The 21525-nt window shown below is 43.8% G+C and overlaps 2 protein-coding genes across 4 annotated transcripts in view; one reads left to right on the forward strand and one right to left on the reverse strand.

The window, feature by feature from the left end:
• Positions 1–21525, forward strand: part of CACNA2D3 (calcium voltage-gated channel auxiliary subunit alpha2delta 3) — a 1571161-nt gene that overhangs the window by 1320756 nt on the left and 228880 nt on the right. The gene's annotated exons all lie outside the window — the stretch shown is intronic.
• Positions 12627–21370, reverse strand: LRTM1 (leucine rich repeats and transmembrane domains 1). Its single transcript, XM_029600905.1, has 3 exons — positions 21134–21370; positions 15570–16166; positions 12627–13457 (listed from the first exon to the last, which is right to left on the reverse strand). Exons 1-3 carry the CDS (start codon positions 21138–21140, stop codon positions 13009–13011), a joined length of 1053 nt encoding a protein of 350 aa, XP_029456765.1. The 5' UTR covers positions 21141–21370; the 3' UTR covers positions 12627–13008.

Below are 21525 nucleotides of genomic sequence, written 5' to 3' on the forward strand. Positions count from 1 at the left end.
TATGTCACAGGGGCTACCGGTGGCATTGGTCAGCCCCTGTCACATGGTCATCAGCACCATCTTGTGCTCCTACCATGTGACAGGGGCTGAACAATGGCACCGGTAGCCCCTGTGACATAGTATGGGCAAAGGTTATTGGTGCCATTTTGATTACTGGCAGCCAACGGATAGATCGCTCCCAGACCCCTGCTGGACCCCCAGGCCTTTTGGCAAGTCTTGGGGAGGGTCAGGAGGTCCCCCCAAGCTGGACAAAAGTCCCTGGGGTCCAGTAGGGGGGGGATTACGGGCCATCGGCTGCAGTAATCAAAATGGCGCCCATAGCCTTTGCCCATACTGTGTCACAGGGGCTACCGGTGCCATTGGTCAGCCCCTGTCACATGGTAGGAGCACAAGATGGTGTCGATGGCCATGTGACAGGGGCTAACCAATGGCACCAGTAGTCCCTGTGACATAGTAGGTCAAAGGCTATCGGCACCATTTTGAGTGAGGCAGGCCAGACAGCCCGACAGCAGGGAGGGAGAAATCCCTTGCTGGACCCTGCTGGACCACCAGGGATGTTAGTAAGTCTTGGGGAGGGATTGGGATGGTGGGGGGGGGGGGTTTGAATTATACTAAATTTTAATGCTTGGGGTGGTTTTTTATTTAAAAAAATAAAATGTGCCCCTCCCCTCATAAAAACCCAAAAAAACAAATTTTTCTCGGAGTTCAGGGAAAATCTGTTTCGGGGGCGGGCCCGAATGCACATCTCTAATATATATACCTCTGACAGATTTGTTTTATGTGGCCAGGTATAGATAATAAGTGCCGATGAAGGACTCTGACTACCTCATTAGTTGTTAGGGACAAGCAGCCACAGAGTTCAATGTTGTTTGATGACAAACATTTCAGGAACATACGCCTTGGCAGTGAGTAGGAGCAGGAAGTGCTGCAGGTAGTCCGTACTCAAAAGATAAGGGTGTCAATGTGTGACTCAGTGAGGGACTTGCTATGTTACTCTCTGTCAATCTCTGGATCTGAGGGTGCTGTTGCACTTACAGGTTCCTCCCTTGCCACAGCAATCCATACCCCAGCGCAGGCAGTGTGTGTGTGTGCATTAATTGTTCACACACAGCTTTTGGACAGCAGTGATCGAGTGCTTGCATTCTTGAGATGGGTTGCCTGTAGGGATGTGCAGAGGGACGCCATATGTTGCATTCGTGATTCGGATTCGTCGGGGAGCAGATACGTTGCATTCGGCCGTATGGTGCCCCGATGGGTTAATACGGCGATTTCTATTCGTGTCCCTGCTAAAATTAAAATTAACTACGGTCGGAGTGCAGGAGGTCGCTCCAGGACCCCCGTTGGATCCCCAGGGACTTTTGGCCAGCTTGGGGGGGGCCTCCAGACCCCCACAAGACTTGCTAAAAGTCCAGCGGGGGTCCGGGAGCGAACTCCTGCACGCCGTCCGTCCGATGCAAGTACTCAAAATGGCGCCGATCACCTTTGCCCTCACTATGTCACAGGTACCGATGGTCGGCCCCTGTGACATGGTGAGAGCAAAGGCGATCTGCTGCCAGTATTCAAAATGGCGCCAATCGCCTTTGCCCTCACTATGTCACTGGGGCCGACCGTCGGTACCTGTGACATAGTGAGGGCAAAGGCGATTGGCGCCATTTTGAGTACTGGCATCGGACAGCCGGCGTGCAGGAGGTCGCTCCCAGACCCCCACTGGACTTTTAGCAAGTCTTGTGGGGGTCAGGAGGCCCCCCAAGCTGGCCAAAAGTCCCTGGGGGTCCAACGGGGGTCCCGGAGCGACCTCCTGCATGCCGGCTGTCCGATGCCAGTACTCAAAATAGCGCCGATAGCCTTTGCCCATACTATGTCACAGGGGCTACCGGTGCCATTGGTCAGCCCCTGTCACATGGTAGGAGCACAAGATGGCGCTGATGGCCATGTGACAGGGGCTGACCAATGGCACCATGATGAAACCGGTACCGAGGGTGTGAGTGCAGATGATGACTCCCAGACCCCCCGCTGGACCACCAGGGAGTTTTGGTAAGTCTTGGGGGGTTCAGGAGGGTGGGGGGTTTGTTTAAATTTTTATTTAGATGGCCGTATAATTAGGGGAAGATTTGTGTATTCGTGGGGAATCGCGATACGTTTCGCTTCCCCACGAATACTACGAAAAGTGTAATATACGTTGCGGATCGCCAATACAGCGAAAACGAATGCACACCCCTAGTTGCCTGTGACAGTAGAGCATAGGGGCTGCAGTATGAATGCCCTCACAACTTGTCCTCTAAATTTCCCCTATAGTTTATACCTAGCGTTGAGAGAGGGGTGGAGCTGTGAGAGTTGGCATGTCAAATATCAGGTCTTACCTGTACATTTTAGTTGATATTTGTCTAACATGCACCCCACACACACCCACCCACCCACCCCCACACACACACATATGCTTTTCCACCTAGTACTTGAAGTTATCCTAATAGTCCAGAAATTTGGGTGTGTGCAGCCTACCCAGAGCTTAAGCTGTCACAGAGGCTAGGAACTTTAGAGAGGGAGGTAGTGGGTGTTAAGAAACTGTCCACTGAATGTGGAGATGCTGTGATGGCTGGAACGTGGCGGAGTGGCAAGGACCACCTAATGGCATCGATGTAGGGCTGATTCAGATGAAAGGTTTACATGATGATGGTTTAGAGGCAGCATGTAGTGAGCTACCCGGTGCAGTGGTATGTGTGTGTATGGGGATGGATGCTAGGCATGTGCCTGAGGCCTGACGGAAGTCCAATTTGAGAGTCCCTTTTTTGCTGTCACTGGTCTGTTTTACCTCCTCTCCATTGATCATATCATGTGCAGTTGACGTACAGCCTGCCACCCTAGCCACATAATTTGACACTCACTCTGTGCTCTATATATGCTGGCAGGTTAGGGCTACCTTCTTTCTGCCATCTGTAGATCAATAACTTTCCAGTGCATACATGTAGAATCTAGGGGACAGGGTTTGCTTTGCACTTTAGGTGCTTCACTTTTTCAGTAACGTATCTTTCCCTTTGATACCACTGTGTACTTGCTGAGTGTTTGAACAGAGTGTGAACTGCCTTGTGACAACTAAGGAGGATGAGTGAAGGAGTAGTGTCTTATGCAGAATGTCACAGGCGAAAAGCACAGGGCTTAGAGGGCTGCTGCTGCTTAGGACCAGGCAGACTTCCACAGACTGGCTGCCATCTCTGTAGTGGGCTGCCTTCGGAATCTGGATGCTACCTGTAAGGTCATCCTTACCTTAGATATATATTAAAGAGATCCCCAAGGAATCTCAGTACTGGGATTGCAGCCAGTCTGTGGAAGTCTGCCTGGTACTAAGCAGCAGCAGCAGCAGCACTCTAGGCCCTGTGCTTTTCGCCTGTGGACATTCTATACAAAACACTACTCCATCACTCATCCTCCCTAATTGTCACACAGCAGTTCATACTCTGTTTAAACGCTCAGCAAGTACATGTCATATTTGGTTTAGTGTGAAAGCAACAAATGGTTGGATACAGATAGCCTTTGAGTCATAACACAAGTAAGGACAAGATATCAAAAAATACAAACCATTGTACATTTCCTGAACAGCACATTCTGTGTAGACTTTTACATACATTGTTTGAAATGGCATTGTTACATATACAGGCTTAGAATCTTATTCTTTTGGCCCAATTATGTTTACAATTAAAAACATAGAAAGCGGCAGTGGCAAACCCCAATAGCTACAGTACATCTTTATTGTTGTAGCTGATAGCAGCCTTGCTATGTGATGACTAGGAAAAGGCCCCAGACAGTCCATGTTGAAAGAGTCCACTCAAGGGGACCACATAAGGGCCAAGGCAGCAGAGTTCAAGTAAAAGCCACAGACAGTGAAAGAGTGCACTCAAGGGGACAGCAAAAGGGCCAAGGCAACAGAGTTCAGCATGGAGGCAAGAGGCCCAGGACCAAACAGCACAACATGGAGGCAGCAGAACCAGGACCAAAAAGCACAGCATGGAGGCAGCAGGACCAGGAGGATACCCAGCAGCATGGAGGCAGTAGCAGTAGGAACTGAGATGAAATGAGACACCGGCAGCATGGAGGCAGCAGCAGCTGGAGCTAAGATGAGATGAAAGACCAGCATCCAGAGCAGGGATGAGACATGATGAGATGAGGCAGCAGCTGTACTGCGACTGGAGGCCACTTCAGGGAGGATGAAATATGGGCAGAGCATTGGGGAGGGCTTTACAGTTAGGCTGCTGGACCACAATGGTTGACAATCCCTTCTGCAAGCTGGCACAAAAACTGTAATGAGGACAGCCCTAGCAGGCTTCTTACATCTAGATGGCACAGGAACTCTGTAGTGAGGATGGGCCCAGGAGGCTTCTTCCATCTAGACAACATAGGAACTCTGTAGTGAGGATGGGCCCAGCAGGCTTCTTCCATCTAGATGGCACAGGAACTCTGAACAGAGGCCTGTCCAGTCTTGTCCTACAAGTCTTGTTCTTTGACCTTAGATGCCAAATGTTTCCGGTCTTCATGGCCCCTTGCCACATCGTAGTTTGCCACTTGGGGGGGGCATGGATTTTGGGGGCCTACCCCTCTGGAGTCTGTCAACATGAGGACTGCTGCATGGTGTGGACTCCAGTGATGCTGGGGAAGACTGATAGGGGCTCAGACATCCTTTGCAGGATCTGCATCAGAACGTTGGTCATGCTGTTTACTGCAGCAACCAGCATGTTCACATTCTGTGTGTTGGCAGCGGTTTAATCTCTGAGGATTTGATTCTGCCTGTTTACAGCCCTCCTGAGGTGCAGTAGCTCTGCCCGTATGTTTCTGAGGGGTACCCCATCACTCCTTTCCAGCTAATCCAGCTGCTCATGCATGGATTCTTCTGTTGGTGGCAGGGATGTTGGTGCTGGTGCAGGGCCTGGTTCCAATGCAGGAAGTTTAACCTCCAAATTTGGCATGACTGGGCTGCTCCTGTCAAGGGCATGATGCTTCGGGCTGGTGCTGTGGTGTGCTGGCTTGAGGTTGTGCTGATTGTATATGCTCCCACTCAAAGCTCTGTTCCTCCATGAAACCAGAGAGGATGAAGGACACATTGAGTGGGCTGTGTGAACCCAGGTGCTCCAGCATTGGCAATGGCTCCTGAGCCTGAGCCTGCTGCTGCTGCTGCTGCTGTTCCTCCTCCTCCTCCTCACTGACCTGGCTCTGGGCATCCATGAGGAAGGGCCTGTGCAAAAGGGTTGGTGTGCTGCTGGTCCCTGGGTCTTCCTGGCTGGGACCGGCAGCTTTGTGGGTGAGAGCTGTGGAAACAAAACATAAGACATAAGTACCAAAGGCTCCCTTCTCCCCTCCCTTCCTCATTTGACATCAGAGGTGCACTTTGCTTCTTTGCATTGTGAGCATCTTATGCCAAATGATGTGTACCCCCATTGCTGCCTGCCCATTTACTGGTGAGGTAAACTTATTGGCTGCAGCTTGCATGGTGTCCAGCCGCTCATCCATGCCCTCGAAGACATCTGGTCGCAGCCTTTCCATGAGGTGCTCCTCCATGATGGTGAGGACAATGGGACAAGGTGCTCCTCCTCTGATCTGCCTTTGATATTTATTTCCCGCTGCCACCTTGGCTTTCACCTGTACTTTGATGTCCCGATATCTGTGCGTCACCTGCTCCACACTTCATTGGATTCTGCTACAGGTGCTGATGCCCTGGGCTATGTTGCACTATATTTGGCCCTTGGCTGCATTAGGGTCTTGGCTGCCTGGTTGCTGAAGAGCATGGCATAATGCTGCAGGACCCCTGCAATGAACATGTTATTCTCTTGCACGCTAAACTTGAGAGCCCTGAGACAAGGGCTGCCTGGCTGCCAGAAGGGGATGCCACTTCCGCTTCTGCAGAGGTGTCCTCCTTTTCCTCAGTCTCCCTCCCACTCCCTTCTCCCCTCCCTTCCTCCTGTCCCTTATTTTCCTGCCCTGTCTACTCCCTTACCCTCTGACCTCTTTCTCTCTATCCCTAGTCTGCCATCCTCCTCCCTCTGTCCTCACCTGCCTATCCCCTTCCCCCTCTCTCTTCCTCCTGTCCTTTCCCTCCTGCCTCTCTCTGCTCCTGTCCCTATCCCTACTTCTACTCCTCCTTCCTCTAGAACTCCTGCCCTCATCCTCTTCCCTCCTCTTCTCCCTCTTCCCCTCCTCTCCTCATGCCTCTCCTCTCTCCCCATGCTTCTTACGCACCATCCTTTCCACAACCTCCACTCACCTCCACACTCCTCCTCCATACACCTCCTCACTCCTCTGTACACCTCTGCATTCCTTCACTCCTCCACTCACCCTCTCCTTACTCCTCCACACACCTTCTTCACATAACTCCTCACTCCTCCTCCACATACTTCCTCACTCCTCCACTCACCTCCTCACTCCGCCACAGAAAATGAAAACTGACAAACGTGACCAACAAACACATACTTTCACACTCACAGATAGACAAATGACAAATGTAAAGGTAAACAGAAGGAAAAACAGTAAAGGGCAGGACAACACCCTCAGAAATTGCAATACTAACTAACTTTCAATCCTCTGACCACTCCTCTCCTCTAACCCATGCTTCAACACACCCTCAATGAGGCAGCTGCAGGAAGCCTGTATATATAATCTGGAAAAAATAATGCACCATGCACTAATTAATGCAAGGTGTATCAAATGACGCGGCATGCAGTGATGCAATGTGTCACGTGGCGATGCAACGCGTGATGCGCTGACACAAAGTTGTGTGCACTGACACAACGCCGCATGCAGTATTTACCTACATGATGCGGCAGGCTGCAAATTTTCCTAACCATGTCCTTTTTTTTTTATCGCGAGCGCTCTTTCTGCAATATTTATAGGTCTAAAATTGCAGCAAAACCCTCAATATTACTATTATTTTTTTCTTTTACCCTTTCTTTTTTATATATTTATAAAACTTCTGGACCTGCACGTCTGATCCCTCAGTCCCCCAACCCCCAAAATATTTTAAAGCATGTGAGGGCTACTGCCTGATCCCCACCAACCACCCAATCTTCAAAATAAAATAAAAAAAAGTCTGGGGCCACAGCAACCCAAAGCTAGCTCCTTCCTCCACAATATTTAATCAAAGTCATGTAGTCCCCTCCTGATCTCTACCCCACCCTCTCCACCTACCCAACCCTCTGTACCTTCCCAGACCTCCCCCCATCCCCAAATACAAGCTGGGAACTAGTCTTATCTGCTTCCAGCTGCTTCCAGTATTACTCTGACAGTAACATTGAAAGAGTAGCTAACAACCTTAAGGGGGCCCCACCTTTTCCATGCACAAAGAGCTCCAAGGGGGACCCTCTCCCCATTCAAGAAGCTCCAAGGGGGCTCACACCCCCAGCCCTTGTTACAAACAACAGCCTGCAATGTGGCCCCAGTTAAAAATATGTTTGCCTGCCATAAAAGGAGAATTAGAATTCTTCAGATGATAAGTTGAAAATTTGGGAATGGTCAGTTTCTTGAAATATTTGAACTTATGCGAGATATTTCTGGACAGCTCAGGATGCAAATTTGGTAAAATTCCTTAAACAATATAGTCATTTATTTGAATTTTATTTTCCACGTTATTGCTGGGGCTGCAAAATGGATAACAATCAAAATAATCGGCATTGACAAAACAAATTCAAAATATAAATTATAATAATACAATAATCAATCTAAAAGTGTCCCCTGTTACCAGAGGAGTCAAGGAAAATTTATATTTTTTGAACCTACAATATGAACTCATCATTATCCAATTAACAAACAATATTATTTGACCCTCACCATTTGTGCCAGAAGGTTGACTGACATAAAAAATTATAGTCCATAGATTTCAATCAACATAAAATACTTTCCTACAGATGAAGTCATTAAATACTGACAGAACCACATCTAGACGGTTTGATTTCAGTTGTCCTGAATTTAAGTTGGGCTTCAAGATCAAGGATTTTCCCGCCTGGTTTCTGTTTTTCTTTTGTCTTTTTTTTCTTTCTTTCTTTTGGCTGCTAGGAAAGAAATTATTTCCCTCCTGATAATTGCCAATGAGGTTTCCCAGAAGAGGATGTAGTCTTCAGAATGAGCAGCCTTATCCTTTATGAATCCATCCCATTTATCTTTTTTAAACATTGAACATTTGTGACTTGACAGATATATTTAGATTCAAATTCCAGTCAGTTTTCAAAGTCTGGAGGGTCTAGCATAGTCTGAAGTTTGGGGGAGGAAGGGTGTTCCCACAACCATAAAATAATTGTCAAAAAGTGATTTAGAAACTAAGACTTAGTCAATATGGGACCTACTCTTTTGTGTATTTAAGAAAAGAAGGTGTTAATTTTATCTGCATTATGCTGAATTCTTGAGAGGTTCAACACATAAAGGAACTGATTTGTTTTTTTCCCCATCCTGTGTTTATGTGAAAAAATCTTAGTAAATCAGACCCTAAGTTTCCTGCAGAAAGAGTTCACTCCACAGTATTTGGCTTCAGCTTCAGGAGAGGATCCATAGCCAAGTCTATCTCAATATTAAAAATCCCGCAAGCCACAAACTTGTGATCAATAAATCATGCAACACGTTCATTTATTATAGCATAAAAAGTATTGTCTTAGATATTGCTGGTAAAACTATTGCAGAATGTATATTATTACCTACAAATCCTTAATTGTAGATGGGATTCTAAATGACTCGTATGATCATAAACCTTTGTGCCATTATGGGCAAGGAAACCTGACTGGGTCAGCCTGTCCCCTTTTGACATGAAACAAAATGGTACCCTACAACTAACTCATCCTTATGGAAGAATATAGTGATGCAGCATAATAAAACCCAGTCTTTTTACTCTTTTTATCTGTGGTGCTATTTATCATCCAAGTGATTTTGTTAGCAGGAAGGTAATGTTTACTTTGTGCCTTTGAAGAAATATTCATATATATTTTCTTTCAGTCAGAGTGTAAGACTCCTTGAAAATGCAGGAATACTGATCTAATACCAAGGGAATCTTGTCTGATACCACAGGTAAAAAATATGTTGGGAATTAAGCCTTACAAGAAGCGTTAATAAATAAGGCGTTTGTTTATCCCACTTCCCAGGGAGAGATGAGTTTAAAGCAAGTTAGATCTCCTTAGACAGTACATATAAGTAACAAAACCAAAAAACTGTTAATCCAGTTTAACAATGAAGCCCAAATAAACAATTTGAAAAAAAACCCACTATAAACTAGCAGAATATGCTCAAAGGCAGTAGGCAGTAGGTGAGTAATCTGAATTTGTTTAAAGTCTAAAAATTCAAGAACTCTGGTCCCACTCTACAGACACTCCTCATTTCTTCTGCTCCATGTTGTTATAAAGTGTTTCAGAATTCAAGGGAGGATCAACGATTTTTAGGCCCTGTATAAAGAAAAATCTTCTATTTGGGCAGGCTAAAAGAGAGCAAAGCAGATCCTCCTGTTTCATAATTGCAAACGAAACGGCACCATATATTTTCTGAACTTGCCACAATAGCAAAATAGTATTGAGAAATAAGATTCTGTTTACTGCCAAAGAACAGTTGTTCATTAGCTTGTAATGCCCACAGAACTTTATCAACAACATTTAGAAATCTCACTGTGGAGGTCATTTATCAAAGTGCTATATAGTGTTTTTGCATGCAAAAAATGCCATTAACACACATGCAAAAGCACCATAACACATGATGCGATGCAAATAAGAAAGAGGGGAGGATTTGTGGGCTCACAGTTTTGCAAATTCCTATCGCACAGCTTTACGCAAATGAAAAAGGTGTAGTTAATTAAAATTCACGGTAAAGCTGTGCGATAGGGCTTTGCAAAACTGTGAGCCCAGCCCACTTGGCCAAAAATCCCGCCCCAATATCCTCCCCTTTTTCTTATTTGTATCACACCATGCGTTATGGTGCTTTTGCATGCGTTAATGGCGTTTTTTGCATGTGAAAATGCCATTATAGCACTTTGATAAATGACCCCCTGTGTTTGTTGTTTTCCTATTGGCCACCATACCTGTGAGCATTTCACAGGCAACATTCCCTATTTCAGTTCCCAATTTTAAATTTTCTATTAATTCAAGTTTGCAGAGATATCAGAAGGTCCACGTCTTTCAGATGGCCAGGGAAGCAAGTGAAACTGAAATTGTTTCTCTGAGCTCAATATTCCTTGTCTTCTCATCTTTAAAGCCCTTTTAAAAAAAGATTTTCTAATTTTTCACTTCTTTTTATCTCTGATTCCAGGATTCTGTTCTTAGTATTGGGCAATCTGGTTGAGAGTGCTAAAAGGCACCTGCTTAAAGAGTCACCTTCTAGAATAGATGAAATGTTTTGTATAACAACTCTGTAAGATTCTAACAGGGTCCTTTCTCAAATCACGTTATGGCTTTTTTGCATGCGTTAATACATTTTTGCATGCATTAACGCATTTTCGCATGTGAAAAACACCTTAATACACGCAATAACACTATAATGCATTTTTTAAAAGGGGAGGGATTTCCAAAAAGTGGGCTGGCTTTGCAAAACCATAGGGGCAGATTTTAAGAGCCCTGCTCGCTGGCGCGCCTATTTTCCATAGGCCTGCCGGTGCGCGCAGAGCCCCGGGACTCGCGTAAGTCCCGGGTTTTTTTGTCGAGGGCGTATAGGGGGCGTGTCAGGGGCGGGGCCCATCGATGCGGCGTTTTGGGGGCGGGACGCGGCATTTCGGGGGCAGGCCCGGGGGTGTGGTTTCGGCCCGGGGCGGTCCGGGGGCGTGGCCGCGCCCTCCGGAACCGCCCCCGGGTCGCGTCTCGGCGCGTTAGCGGCCCACTGGCGCGCGGGGATTTACTTCTCCCTCCGGGAGGCGTAAATCCCCGGACAAAGGTAGGGGGGGGTTTTAGATAGGGCCGGGGGGATGGGTTAGGTAGAGGAAGGGAGGGGAAGGTGAGGGGAGGGCGAAAGAGAGTTCCCTCCATGGCCGCTCCGATTTTGGAGCTGCCTCGGAGGGAACGGAGGCAGGCTGCGCGGCTCGGCGCGCGCCGGCTGCCCAAAATCGGCAGCCTTGCGCGCGCCGATCCTGGATTTTAGCAGATACGCGCGGCTACGCGCGTATCTACTAAAATCCAGCGTACTTTTGTTTGCGCCTGGAGCGCGAACAAAAGTACGCGAACGCGCCGTTTTTAAAAATCTACCCCATAGTGCATTTGTGATTTGTTTGCAAATTCCATTTTGGGCATTTTTTAAGGGAGAGAGAGAAAGAGAGAGCACCTCTAGAATAGCATCATAGTAAGCAGCTATTTATGCTACTATAGGAGGCCCACCTAGTAACTCGAGATGAGGTGTAGGTAGTAGTGTACGGGTTAGGGGCCACTTTTTCATGCAGACTGAGAAGTACGAACAGAACAGTATACTCTTGCATAGATTTTATGTCATTCAGAGTGAGGAAACTCACACAAAGATGAGATTTGTATAATGTTCTCTCACCCTAGCTTGATGTTACCCAGGGAGAGCATCCATCAAGCTAGGGTGAGAGAACATTATACAAATCTCATCTTTGTGAGAGTTTCCTCAGTCCAAATGACATCAAATCTTCACAAGAGTGTACTGATCTGTTTGTACGTCTCACTCTGCATGTAAAAGTAGCCCCTTACCCCTACACTGCTACCTAAACCTCACCTTGACTTAGTAGGTGCGCCCCCTATAGAGATATAAATAGCTAACCTCTAGACAGCCCTTGTACATAAATTCTCTCTCTCTCTCTCTCTCTCTCTCTCTCTCTCATACAGTTTGTGGTAATGCCTATGTGAAGAGCTAACATACTACACATTGTAATAATTAGGAAATTAATATAAAAGATGTCCCTTTTTCGACAGCAACTTGATAAATCTAGCTATTAGAGACCTGCTGGATAATCTCATTGACAAAGACTTGGTCTTTCACATTAACCTTGTTAGGTGTCCCTGCTTTTTAAAAAATGTCTGCCTTTTCTTTGTAGATGCCTTTCCAGGCATCGGAGCTGGAGTTTTGCTACAGGATTTTCTATATGATGAAAATAATTTGTAGATTTGTTAAGTTTATTTCCAGACCTGTAAATAATGAGCAAAAATGAAATGGGATCCAGATAATTAGTCGTTAGCTGCCATACCAGAAGTATTTACTTATTGATATATTAGCATCTTTGGGGCAGATTTTCAAAGCCTACGCATGTAAATCCAGGTGGATTTACGTGCGTTGGAGGGGTTACGCTCGCCGAGCCTATTTTGCATAGGCCCGGCAACGCGCGCAAGCCCCGGGACGCGTGTAAGTCCTGGGGCTTGAAAAAATGGGCGGGGTGTGGCTGGGGGGGTCCAAGGGCGGGTCATGGGCATGGCCTCTGGGCCCAGAGATCATGCGCCGGCAGTCGGCCGGCACGCACAACCTATGCCTGCCCAGAGGCAGACGTAAATAACAAAACAAAGGTAGGGGGGATTTAGGTAGGGCTGGGGGGCGGGTTAGGTAGGGGAAGAGAGGGGAAGGTGGGGGGTGGAGGGAACAGAGGAAGGCTGCGCGGCTCGGCGCACGCAAGTTGCACAATTGTGCACCCCCTTGTGTGTGCCGACCCTGGATTTTATAACATGCATGAGGCTGCGCGCACATGTTATAAAATCGGACATACATTTGTGCGCTCTGGGTTGTGCGCACAAATGTATGCCCGTGCCTACCTCTTAAAATCCGGCCCTTTGTGTATAGTTTTTAATGATTTTGATGTTGTTAATAAAGAAAATAGTTATGCACAATTAATACGTAACCTTTTTCATCTGATACCTAAACTCCTACAACTTGCTTTCTAAATTATTGCATTCATTCAGTACAAATAGCACAGTAATTTCATGTGTTTAGATGGAGTGCATACCTTTTTTCATAGAAGCACCTTGTTATATAGTATCAGAGTATTGCTAGAAATAAGTGTATCTCAGTCAGGTTTCTGACGGCCAATAAAAGGATGGTTCTAATTTTGGAGAAGCTGTAAGCAAAAGCAATTCAAGCCAAAGAGCCATCAAGTAGTTCTTTCTCTTCGGGACTCCCTTGCTCAATTGCTGGGCCCAAGTGTTCCACGTCCTTAAGTTCTCTTTGGTATCTAGCTGTCATTGTGGCATAGGCACAGCCATAAACAGCAGCTGCCAACATCATTAGAGAGACAATTCCACAAATAACTCCTGTTATTATCACAGTGGCTACTGCATGACGTAAACTGGCTGTTCTGGGCTTTGATTTAAGCTCACAATCTGAAAAGTTTCGACCCCCAGGTTCAGTATGATGTCCATGTTTGCCATTGTTCTGGAGCTCTAAGGTACGGTGTTGTGTGTTGGAGAGATGAAGGTGAGCTGTTTTAGGAGGACATCCCTCATATAATTCATATGGAATTTTTAAGAGATTCTTTCCCTTCAAATTTTCAGGTGTGAAGCAGACAATCTCATCAATAATTCCTCCTGGAAAGATATTAAGGGATATTATCAGAGCTGCTAGACATTTCTATTACAAGCTTATCAGAGAGAAAAAAAAAAAAAGAATATCATTGTTGGTACTGGATAATATAATATATAATATTATTTGTTTCATAATGATAACATTTTAAATAAGTAAATCTGTCATGAGTGAATCAATTTGTTTTAACCAGATCTCAGATCCCAGATGAAATATACAACTTCTGGTTAAAACTGTGTTCTTCCTACTGCTAAGCTGAAAAAGTCATGGGAAAACCTATGGCAACTTAACGGCATATTCTTTCCTTATTTTGATAAGATTTCCTGTATGGGGCAAAGGAATGCACTGCCTAAGGTCTTTGAGTACTATTATGACAGTGGCAGAAGAGCAGAATGGAGGACTGCTCCCTTCTGCCCACAGCGTTCCAGAAGAAAATCTCCATATTAACTCATAAAATGTTGATTTTCAAATTATAGAAGATGGGTTTTGCCAATATTATTCATGGATATTTAAAAAATTGGCTGATGGATGGATTTTTTGTTGCTGACTCTGGGTGATTAGTGAAGGAGGGTATTTTTCTTTTCTGTACCTCCCCTTTCAACTCCCCTCCTCTTTGCTCCGCCCCCCTCCCCCCACATCTTTCCCAGTTCTCTTCATCTCTCTCTCCTTCTTGCCTAACCTTTCAGCCCAGGTCCTCTTCTTATTACTTTTCTTGTCTTATCTATCAGATTCTATCCCCTTCTCCCAGCTCCTTTCCAATTCTCACAGCCTAGGTCCCCTCTTTCAGCCTCACAGCCTCTGCTACTCTTCCCCCTCCCCCTTCCACATCTCCACTAATAGCCCCTCTCTAGTCCCTCTTTTTCCCACAGTCCCACTCCTCTTCCAGCAAGAATTCCTTCTTTCAGTTTCACTCCCAGAACCTTTACAGATCTTCTGTCCAACTCAGTCACTCTTTCCATTTCTCAGTCCTTCTATCAGCAGTCCTCCCCATCGCCATTGCACCTCAGGACACAACAAAGGCGGATTTTAAAAGGCACCCATGTACATGTTTATCTCCCACTACACACACGAGTCAAAAGTTCAGAAAAGGGAGCAATGGCATGGGTGTGGTCTGGGGGGGTCCCCTGCCAGGTAACTTTGCTAACTCTATGGATGGCGTGTAAGTACAAAAACTAAATCTAGGCTCGTCAGTGGGGTTTTAAGGGTTGGGACTAACAGGCTAATAAATTAGGAGGGTTTGGAAGTGCTATTCCTAAACTGGGTGAACTGGGAATGAACTGAGAAATCAGGGTATGGTGTGGTCACTCGTCCCTTATAACATTGCCCCACTTATGCTGTGCACACATGTATACACTTTCAACCTATTTTATAACATGCATGCATATATGTGCACGTTATAAAATGGCTGTGTCCTTGGACCTGAGCTAGCAAACACATGTACATATGTGTTCCATATGTACATGTATCCAAGTTTGATGACCCTGGTTTTATGTAAGACATTCTCATGTCATGTTATTGTTGGAATGTAAACAGACGTGATTGGTAACTATGTTACTTGAATATCGGTATATAAAAATGCTAAATAAATAAATAAATAAATAAATATGCGCCTGTGTGGCTGTTTCCAAGTTACCGTTCCTGTGAGAGAATTTTTAAAATGGATTTGTGTATGTAAGTCCACTTTGAAAATTGGTATAACTTATGCATCTGTTTGCCAGCTAACTTACATGTGAATTTACATAAATACCACCTAAATGTTCATATACTATAAATGCAAACAGATACCTGGCTGGGAAAATAATAGGACTGAATGAGGGTCAATTTTGTACAGCATAGGAATGCTCAAATTATTATTCATTTTATATCTCTTTACAAATTCTACTATGGACAAGATCATTAGTACCAAATTGTATTGATTGCTGATCGGAAGCATAGTATACACTAATAACATACATAACAATGATAGCTTTTAAAATGAATAACACAGTGGGCTTTTTGTGTCACATTAGAAACAGCTTTCATGGACAGCATCGTAGAATGCTTGAAATACTTCTCATATGATTGACTGGGAATATTAAATGTAGAAAGCATGCTCTGCAATCCATGAAATTACTGACCTCGGTATAGAAAACTCTCCAGCCACAGTTTAAGGCCAGTAGCCTGGCAACTGCATTGCCAAGGGTTGTCTTTGAAGAGGAAAATTTTCAGATTGGAGAGTGAATCCAGTAGAACTCTGTCTATTCTCTGAAGCTGATTATGTTTGACTGCAAGTAGGGATAAGTGGCCTGTGTTATCTCCCAGAGATTCAGGCAGGTTTACTATATTGTTGGATGACAAATCTAGTTCTGTTAAGTTTTGCACTGTATTGAAAAGTTTGTTTTCTAGGAAGTGAATTAGATTGTTTGTAAGATTCAGAGTTTGTAAAAAATGAAGTCTTAGGAATGTGTTGGCTGACAGACTTGAAATGGAATTATTAGACAAGTCTATGACTGTGAGCCAAGGTGTGTTTCCAAATGCACTGTTATTAATAACCTGGATATTATTATTCTGTAAGTACAATTTTTGAGTTTCAGGTGGTACATTTGAAGGAATTTCAACAAGTCCTTGATTATTACAGTCGACTGTCTTTGTAGACCGATGGCAAAGGCACACTTCTGGACATCCCCACACTACACGAAGTAATAGAACGACACTGAAAGGCAGAATCAGTCGACCTGCTTAAAACAAAAGAAGAAATCAGGCTGAAAAACTCATTTTTAAAAGAAGTGCATTTATGTAAAGGTTCCCTTTTGTATTTTTATGCATTTTTATTTTGGCATAAATCTTGCCTTAAATCAGGCCCAATATTCAAAGGGCCTGATTTTCAAAAGCATTTACATGCTTAAAACTGGGTTTTACATGTGTAAATGCACTTTACCCATCTAAGTGGGCTTTAGAAAATTGCTACAATAGCAGTTACACTCATGCGCGTAACTTTTGAAAATTCACCTGAAAGCACGTTCAGCACTATTTAGCTGGATAAGCAGGACTTATGCTGCTAAGTAGCATCTGCTGAATATTCACCCACATTCAGCAGCCATTGCTTAGCCATATAAGTCCCTTATGCAGCTTAAAAGTTAGCCGCATAAGAAGTGGGCATAAAGTGGGTAATCATGGTGGAGTGAGATAGTTGTACAATTTATGTGGCTAACTGCCGATATTCGGATATAGCCACATAAGTTGTACAGCTGAGCTAGATGTGCCATAGAGCAGGTCTAAATTTAGCTGGTTAGACTGTAAATGGCTAACTGCTCAATTATATGTGTATATTCAGCAGCACAGCCATGCCACTGAATGTACATCGTAATTTAGATGGATAAGTTCTAACCAGCAAAGGGGTCTATTTACTAAAGGTTTTCTTCTATTTTGTTTCTATAGGAAAAATAGTTAGTAAATAAGGCCCCAACAGGGTCATTCATCAAAGTGTGTTATGGTGTTAATGCCTGCGATAACGCCATAATGCACACAAAAGTAATCACAGCGCGCGGCACAAATGCACATTTGTCAAATTTATTCAAAGGGGCGGGATTGGGGAATAGTTTGAGTGGGATAAATGAAAATGAGGGCCATTATTGCACCGTGCGATAGCATATATTACACAATTTTTGCATGCTTTTAACATCAGAAATAAATACACCTTTTTTCCTGGTTCAGCTATGTGATATGCCCAAAATGGCTGTAATGCAATTTGTGATAAACATTGCACATTCTGTTTTGGGCATGAGGAGAAGGGGAGAGGGAAAGGAGTAGAGTGGAGAGAGAGAGAGAGAGAAAGAGAGAGAGCCTCTGATGAAGCAGCCATAGTGGTCAATTATTTATACTGCTATAGGAGGGCCAGCTAGTAACTCGAGGTGAGATTTTGGTGGTAGTGTAGGGTTTTGGGATGAGTGAGATGTACAAACAGCACAGTACACCTCAGTGATGATTTGTCGTCATTTGGAATGAGGAAAGTCACACAGAGATGAGATTTCTACAATGTTCTCTCGCCCTAGCTTGATGGACTCTCTACCTGGGTACTATCAAGCTAGGGTGAGAGAACACTGAAGTAATCTCATCTTAGTCTGACTTTCCTCACTCCAAATTATGTCAAATCTTCACTGAGTTCTACTGTGCTGTTCATATGTTTCACTCTGCACGTAAAACTGGCTCCCAAACCTTACACCACCACCACCACCAAACCTCACCTCCAGTTACTAGCTGGCCCTCCTATAGTGATATAAACAGTTGACTACTATGCACCTGTAGACATAGACATATACATATAGATAGCTCTTGGCCAGAATTCAACATGCATGCTTTCTGAGTCTGAGCAATATGCATCACTACTGAGCAATGACTAGGACTCCCTTCCTCCCTCCACGGGTTGTGAATACTGCCTCCACCATGATCTCAACCTCAGCTGGCCTAAGGAACAGAAGTCAGGTTTAGGAATCACATCTGAAGTCACTCAAGAAAACACTAAAAGATAGATTTTAAAAGGCGTGCACACATGGACGCAGCTTTTTTATAACATGCGCGAGTCGGCCGTGCACGTTATAAAACATGATTCCCGCGACTGTATGTGTGCCGGATTTTAATCTCCGCTCACGCATGTGCAGGCGGGTGGCCTCTCCCATGTGCAATGGGGAGGATTTTAAAAAATAATTCCCAATCCCCCCTAACTACCCCTCCTACCTTTTTCCCCTCTCCTCGCTGACCCCTAACCCCTACCTAGATAGCCCAAATGTTTTTGTTTTATTACTTACTACTCCTTCCAAGCAGAAGTAACTTCGGTGTACTGGCCGAATGCTGGTATGTGCTTCCCCGGGACAGGGCCTAACGGCCACTGTTCTGGTCAGCCCCCCGCCCTGCCCTTCCCTGCCCAGACCCTGCCCCCCGATCCACCCCTTTTTGATGGCCCCGCACTTCTGCATGTACCAGGAGATATGCCCGTGGCCGGGACGTTTCGAAAATGCGCTCAGCACGCTCTTGGCCTGTCCACGCGCATATCCCCGGATTTTATGCAGTGGGCTTTTCAAAATTCGGGCTTAAGATGGTAACTTTCAAACTAATGTGCATGCGCAAATGTGCACGCATTTGCCAGCATGCACACGTTATAAAATTGGCTACTCAGGTGCACATGCGCACATGATTTTATATTGACGCGCGCATGTGCATATGAATCCTGTCTTAACTACATAAGGGGGGAATTTTAGTAGGTATGTGCAGCGACACAATAGGCCTATTTCCCAGTTCCCTTCCAGTTCACTCCAGTAAAGGAGTGGACTTCCTAAAGCCCCTACATAATGCCTCCCTTTTACCCTACTAGCTCCGACCCCCTAAAACCCTACTGACTACTTTTTTTTTTTTATTTCAACTACTTACATGCTGTCCAAAGCAGAAGCAAGTTATGCATAACTGACTTCAAAGGGGCAGTCCCAGCCCTCCCACGCCCCACCAACACCCTGCCCAGGCCCCACCCCATCCCACCCGTTTTTTGCTAAACCTTTTTTATCCGCGAACCGGGAGATACCCGCGTGGCTGCTGGCCTCTTAAAATCCATGCGGCCCGCACACGTCCCACAAACACATCTCTCTCCCGGATTTGCCGCACATAGGGCTTTTAATATTCACCCTTAAGCACAGTCATGGAGATATGGATCAAGTATATATCTCCCTGATTTTAGCCCATTTTTCTGAGCTTTCAAATAGCAATCCAATAAACCCTGTCAACAGGAAATATCAGGATGACTGGCAGGGCTTAAGGTCATGATCTGAAATTTGGTCATTTTTGTCCTCTCTGTTATAATTCAGGGAAGTACTATCTAATTCTAGTGAAATACGCAACAGGAATAGATTGTGCTTGCAGAAACTGATCATTAAGGGGGCAATTTTCATATTACCCAGAGAGCTGCAAATTCCCAGGGTATTTTTTTCCTATGGTCATTGCATCAATTTTCAAAGTACTTTTACTTTTAAAATTGTCCAAGGAAAAAGTATCCACAGAGGTTTGCACCTGCTTTTTCTATGGATAATTTTCCCAATCAAAACCGCAAACATAATTATGAAAATCCAAAATTGTGTGCATCCTTTTCTCCCCTAACCTATCGACTCCTCCTACTCCACCCCCACAACGTGAGTTAAAGTCTGCAGGTTCTGGGACTATGGTCATACTTTTACCTTTAGTCAGTGGACCACTTTCAGATAAATGATTTACACAAGTAAAACAAGTTTGACCAGTGGAAATCCCTTTGAAAATTGCCCTCCAGAAGGACCACATTTTTGTTATAGACCACGAGTATTAACCTCGACATTAAAAAATTCCCAGAAATATGAAACTCCAGCTGGTAATGTTTTTATTTTGTCAATTCTTATAAAGTATAAAGATGTAAGTATAACTTATGCATTATTTTTGTGAATGTTCCCAATGAACAAGAACACAGTTCTTGACACTATGGGAAACATGAGTCATTTCTCACAATTTTTGCTTTCAAAAGAAATGTTATTAACATTATCCATTCTTGTTTATATTTATTATTTAAAATTACAGTGCACTTCCTTAACTCAATGCCAACTATGCATTGTAAAGACTTGAACTTCTCCTGTACAACTATACAAACATTTGTCAAGTGGAATTATTAAAATGATAAATGAGGTCACAAAGGTACGCAGTGATATTTAATACCTAAAAATTATAATCAACTCCCAAGGCTCCTGACAGTGATTAAGTTAGTTTTTATGGGGGAATAATACTTTGTTGCTGTCAAATGTAGTCAGTGCTATTTCCTTTTTCTAAAAATAAATAAATAAAAGGTTGTTTTCCCTACAGCTATGTTAGTATGCATGCAGTAAAATAATAGACCTACATGGGGACTCTGATAGCATTCCCTTAAGATTCATTTTGGTGCTAAAAAAATATGATCTGCGCACAGAAAAATAATCCTTTTCAAGCTGGCTTCTTTTTATTTTCCAATTTATATATATACTACCTTTCTAGAAAAAATGCCCTCAGCAGTGAATAAACTTACAATTAATATAGGAAAAATAAAACCTAAAAACAACTTAAAAATGGAAAATCATAATAATAAAGGTTATGTAAGTAAAAATAAAAATCTTTGAAAAAATCTTAAAACATTAAATATCCCTCTAAAAAAATGAAATAAGCATTGATTCTTCTACTGTGTACACATTCAGTTTTAATTTTCAAAATATCCAACAATTACTGAACTTTATTAAATATCATTTAGAAGTTAAAAAAGGCATTGTATTGAGCACGGAGATTGCATTTTAATTCTTAAAATTAAATAGTCTTATAAACAAGTGAATGTAATAAATGTTTGTCATGCTAATCATTTGAGAAACAAGGTTTTGAAACCTCCATTTCCCTGACAAAATTAAATGTACACTATAACACTGGGGTAAAGATCAGATCTAGCAAGAATGAACATGTTTGCTCTTTATTAAGATTTACATTAAATTCAATTTAATTAGAAGGCCACGTATTTTATTAAAACAAACTCAAAGTATTTAATGGAATGGTATGCATAACTACATCAGGATCAGAAAGCAGACATTCTGGAAATACAATATCGAGGGCTGAAAAGTACTAAAACAGGTAGAAGTGCATTCATTTATAGCAAAGTAACGGCAGTCTGTTATCTCACCTTTCATGGCTGGTCCCTGGTATTTGTCCTGCAGAAGCTTTGCCCAATCTTAATGAACAGACTATAAGTTTACAATATATTCAGACGTTATAGAAGAACTGTGTACTCTTTTTGACTCCGGGTTTCTGTACCTTCAATTCAAACAGGAGCTGCTGCTTCCAAAACAGCTTGAGTAACTTGGTTACCCCTATCAGAACTGGTTATCCTTGCAATGAAATGGAATCATGCTCCCTAGTTATTTTCTATCTACAGTATCACTGACAGAGATCTGTCTTTGAGCTGGTCATATAAAGACTGCCTGTCAGCTCATACTGGACAGCTGTAGCATGCGAGTCACAATCTGGAAGCCAAGCTTTTCTGATTATTTAATCTGCTTTATGTCCAATGCACAA

Source organism: Rhinatrema bivittatum, chromosome 4, assembly GCF_901001135.1.
Source record: "Rhinatrema bivittatum chromosome 4, aRhiBiv1.1, whole genome shotgun sequence".
Lineage (NCBI taxonomy): Eukaryota > Metazoa > Chordata > Amphibia > Gymnophiona > Rhinatrematidae > Rhinatrema > Rhinatrema bivittatum.

Coding starts and splice junctions, on each gene's coding strand:
- LRTM1 (XM_029600905.1), bottom strand. Junction 13,458..15,569: donor GGAGAGTTTTCTATACCGAG/GTCAGTAATTTC, acceptor ATATCTTTCCAG/GAGGAATTATTGATGAGATT.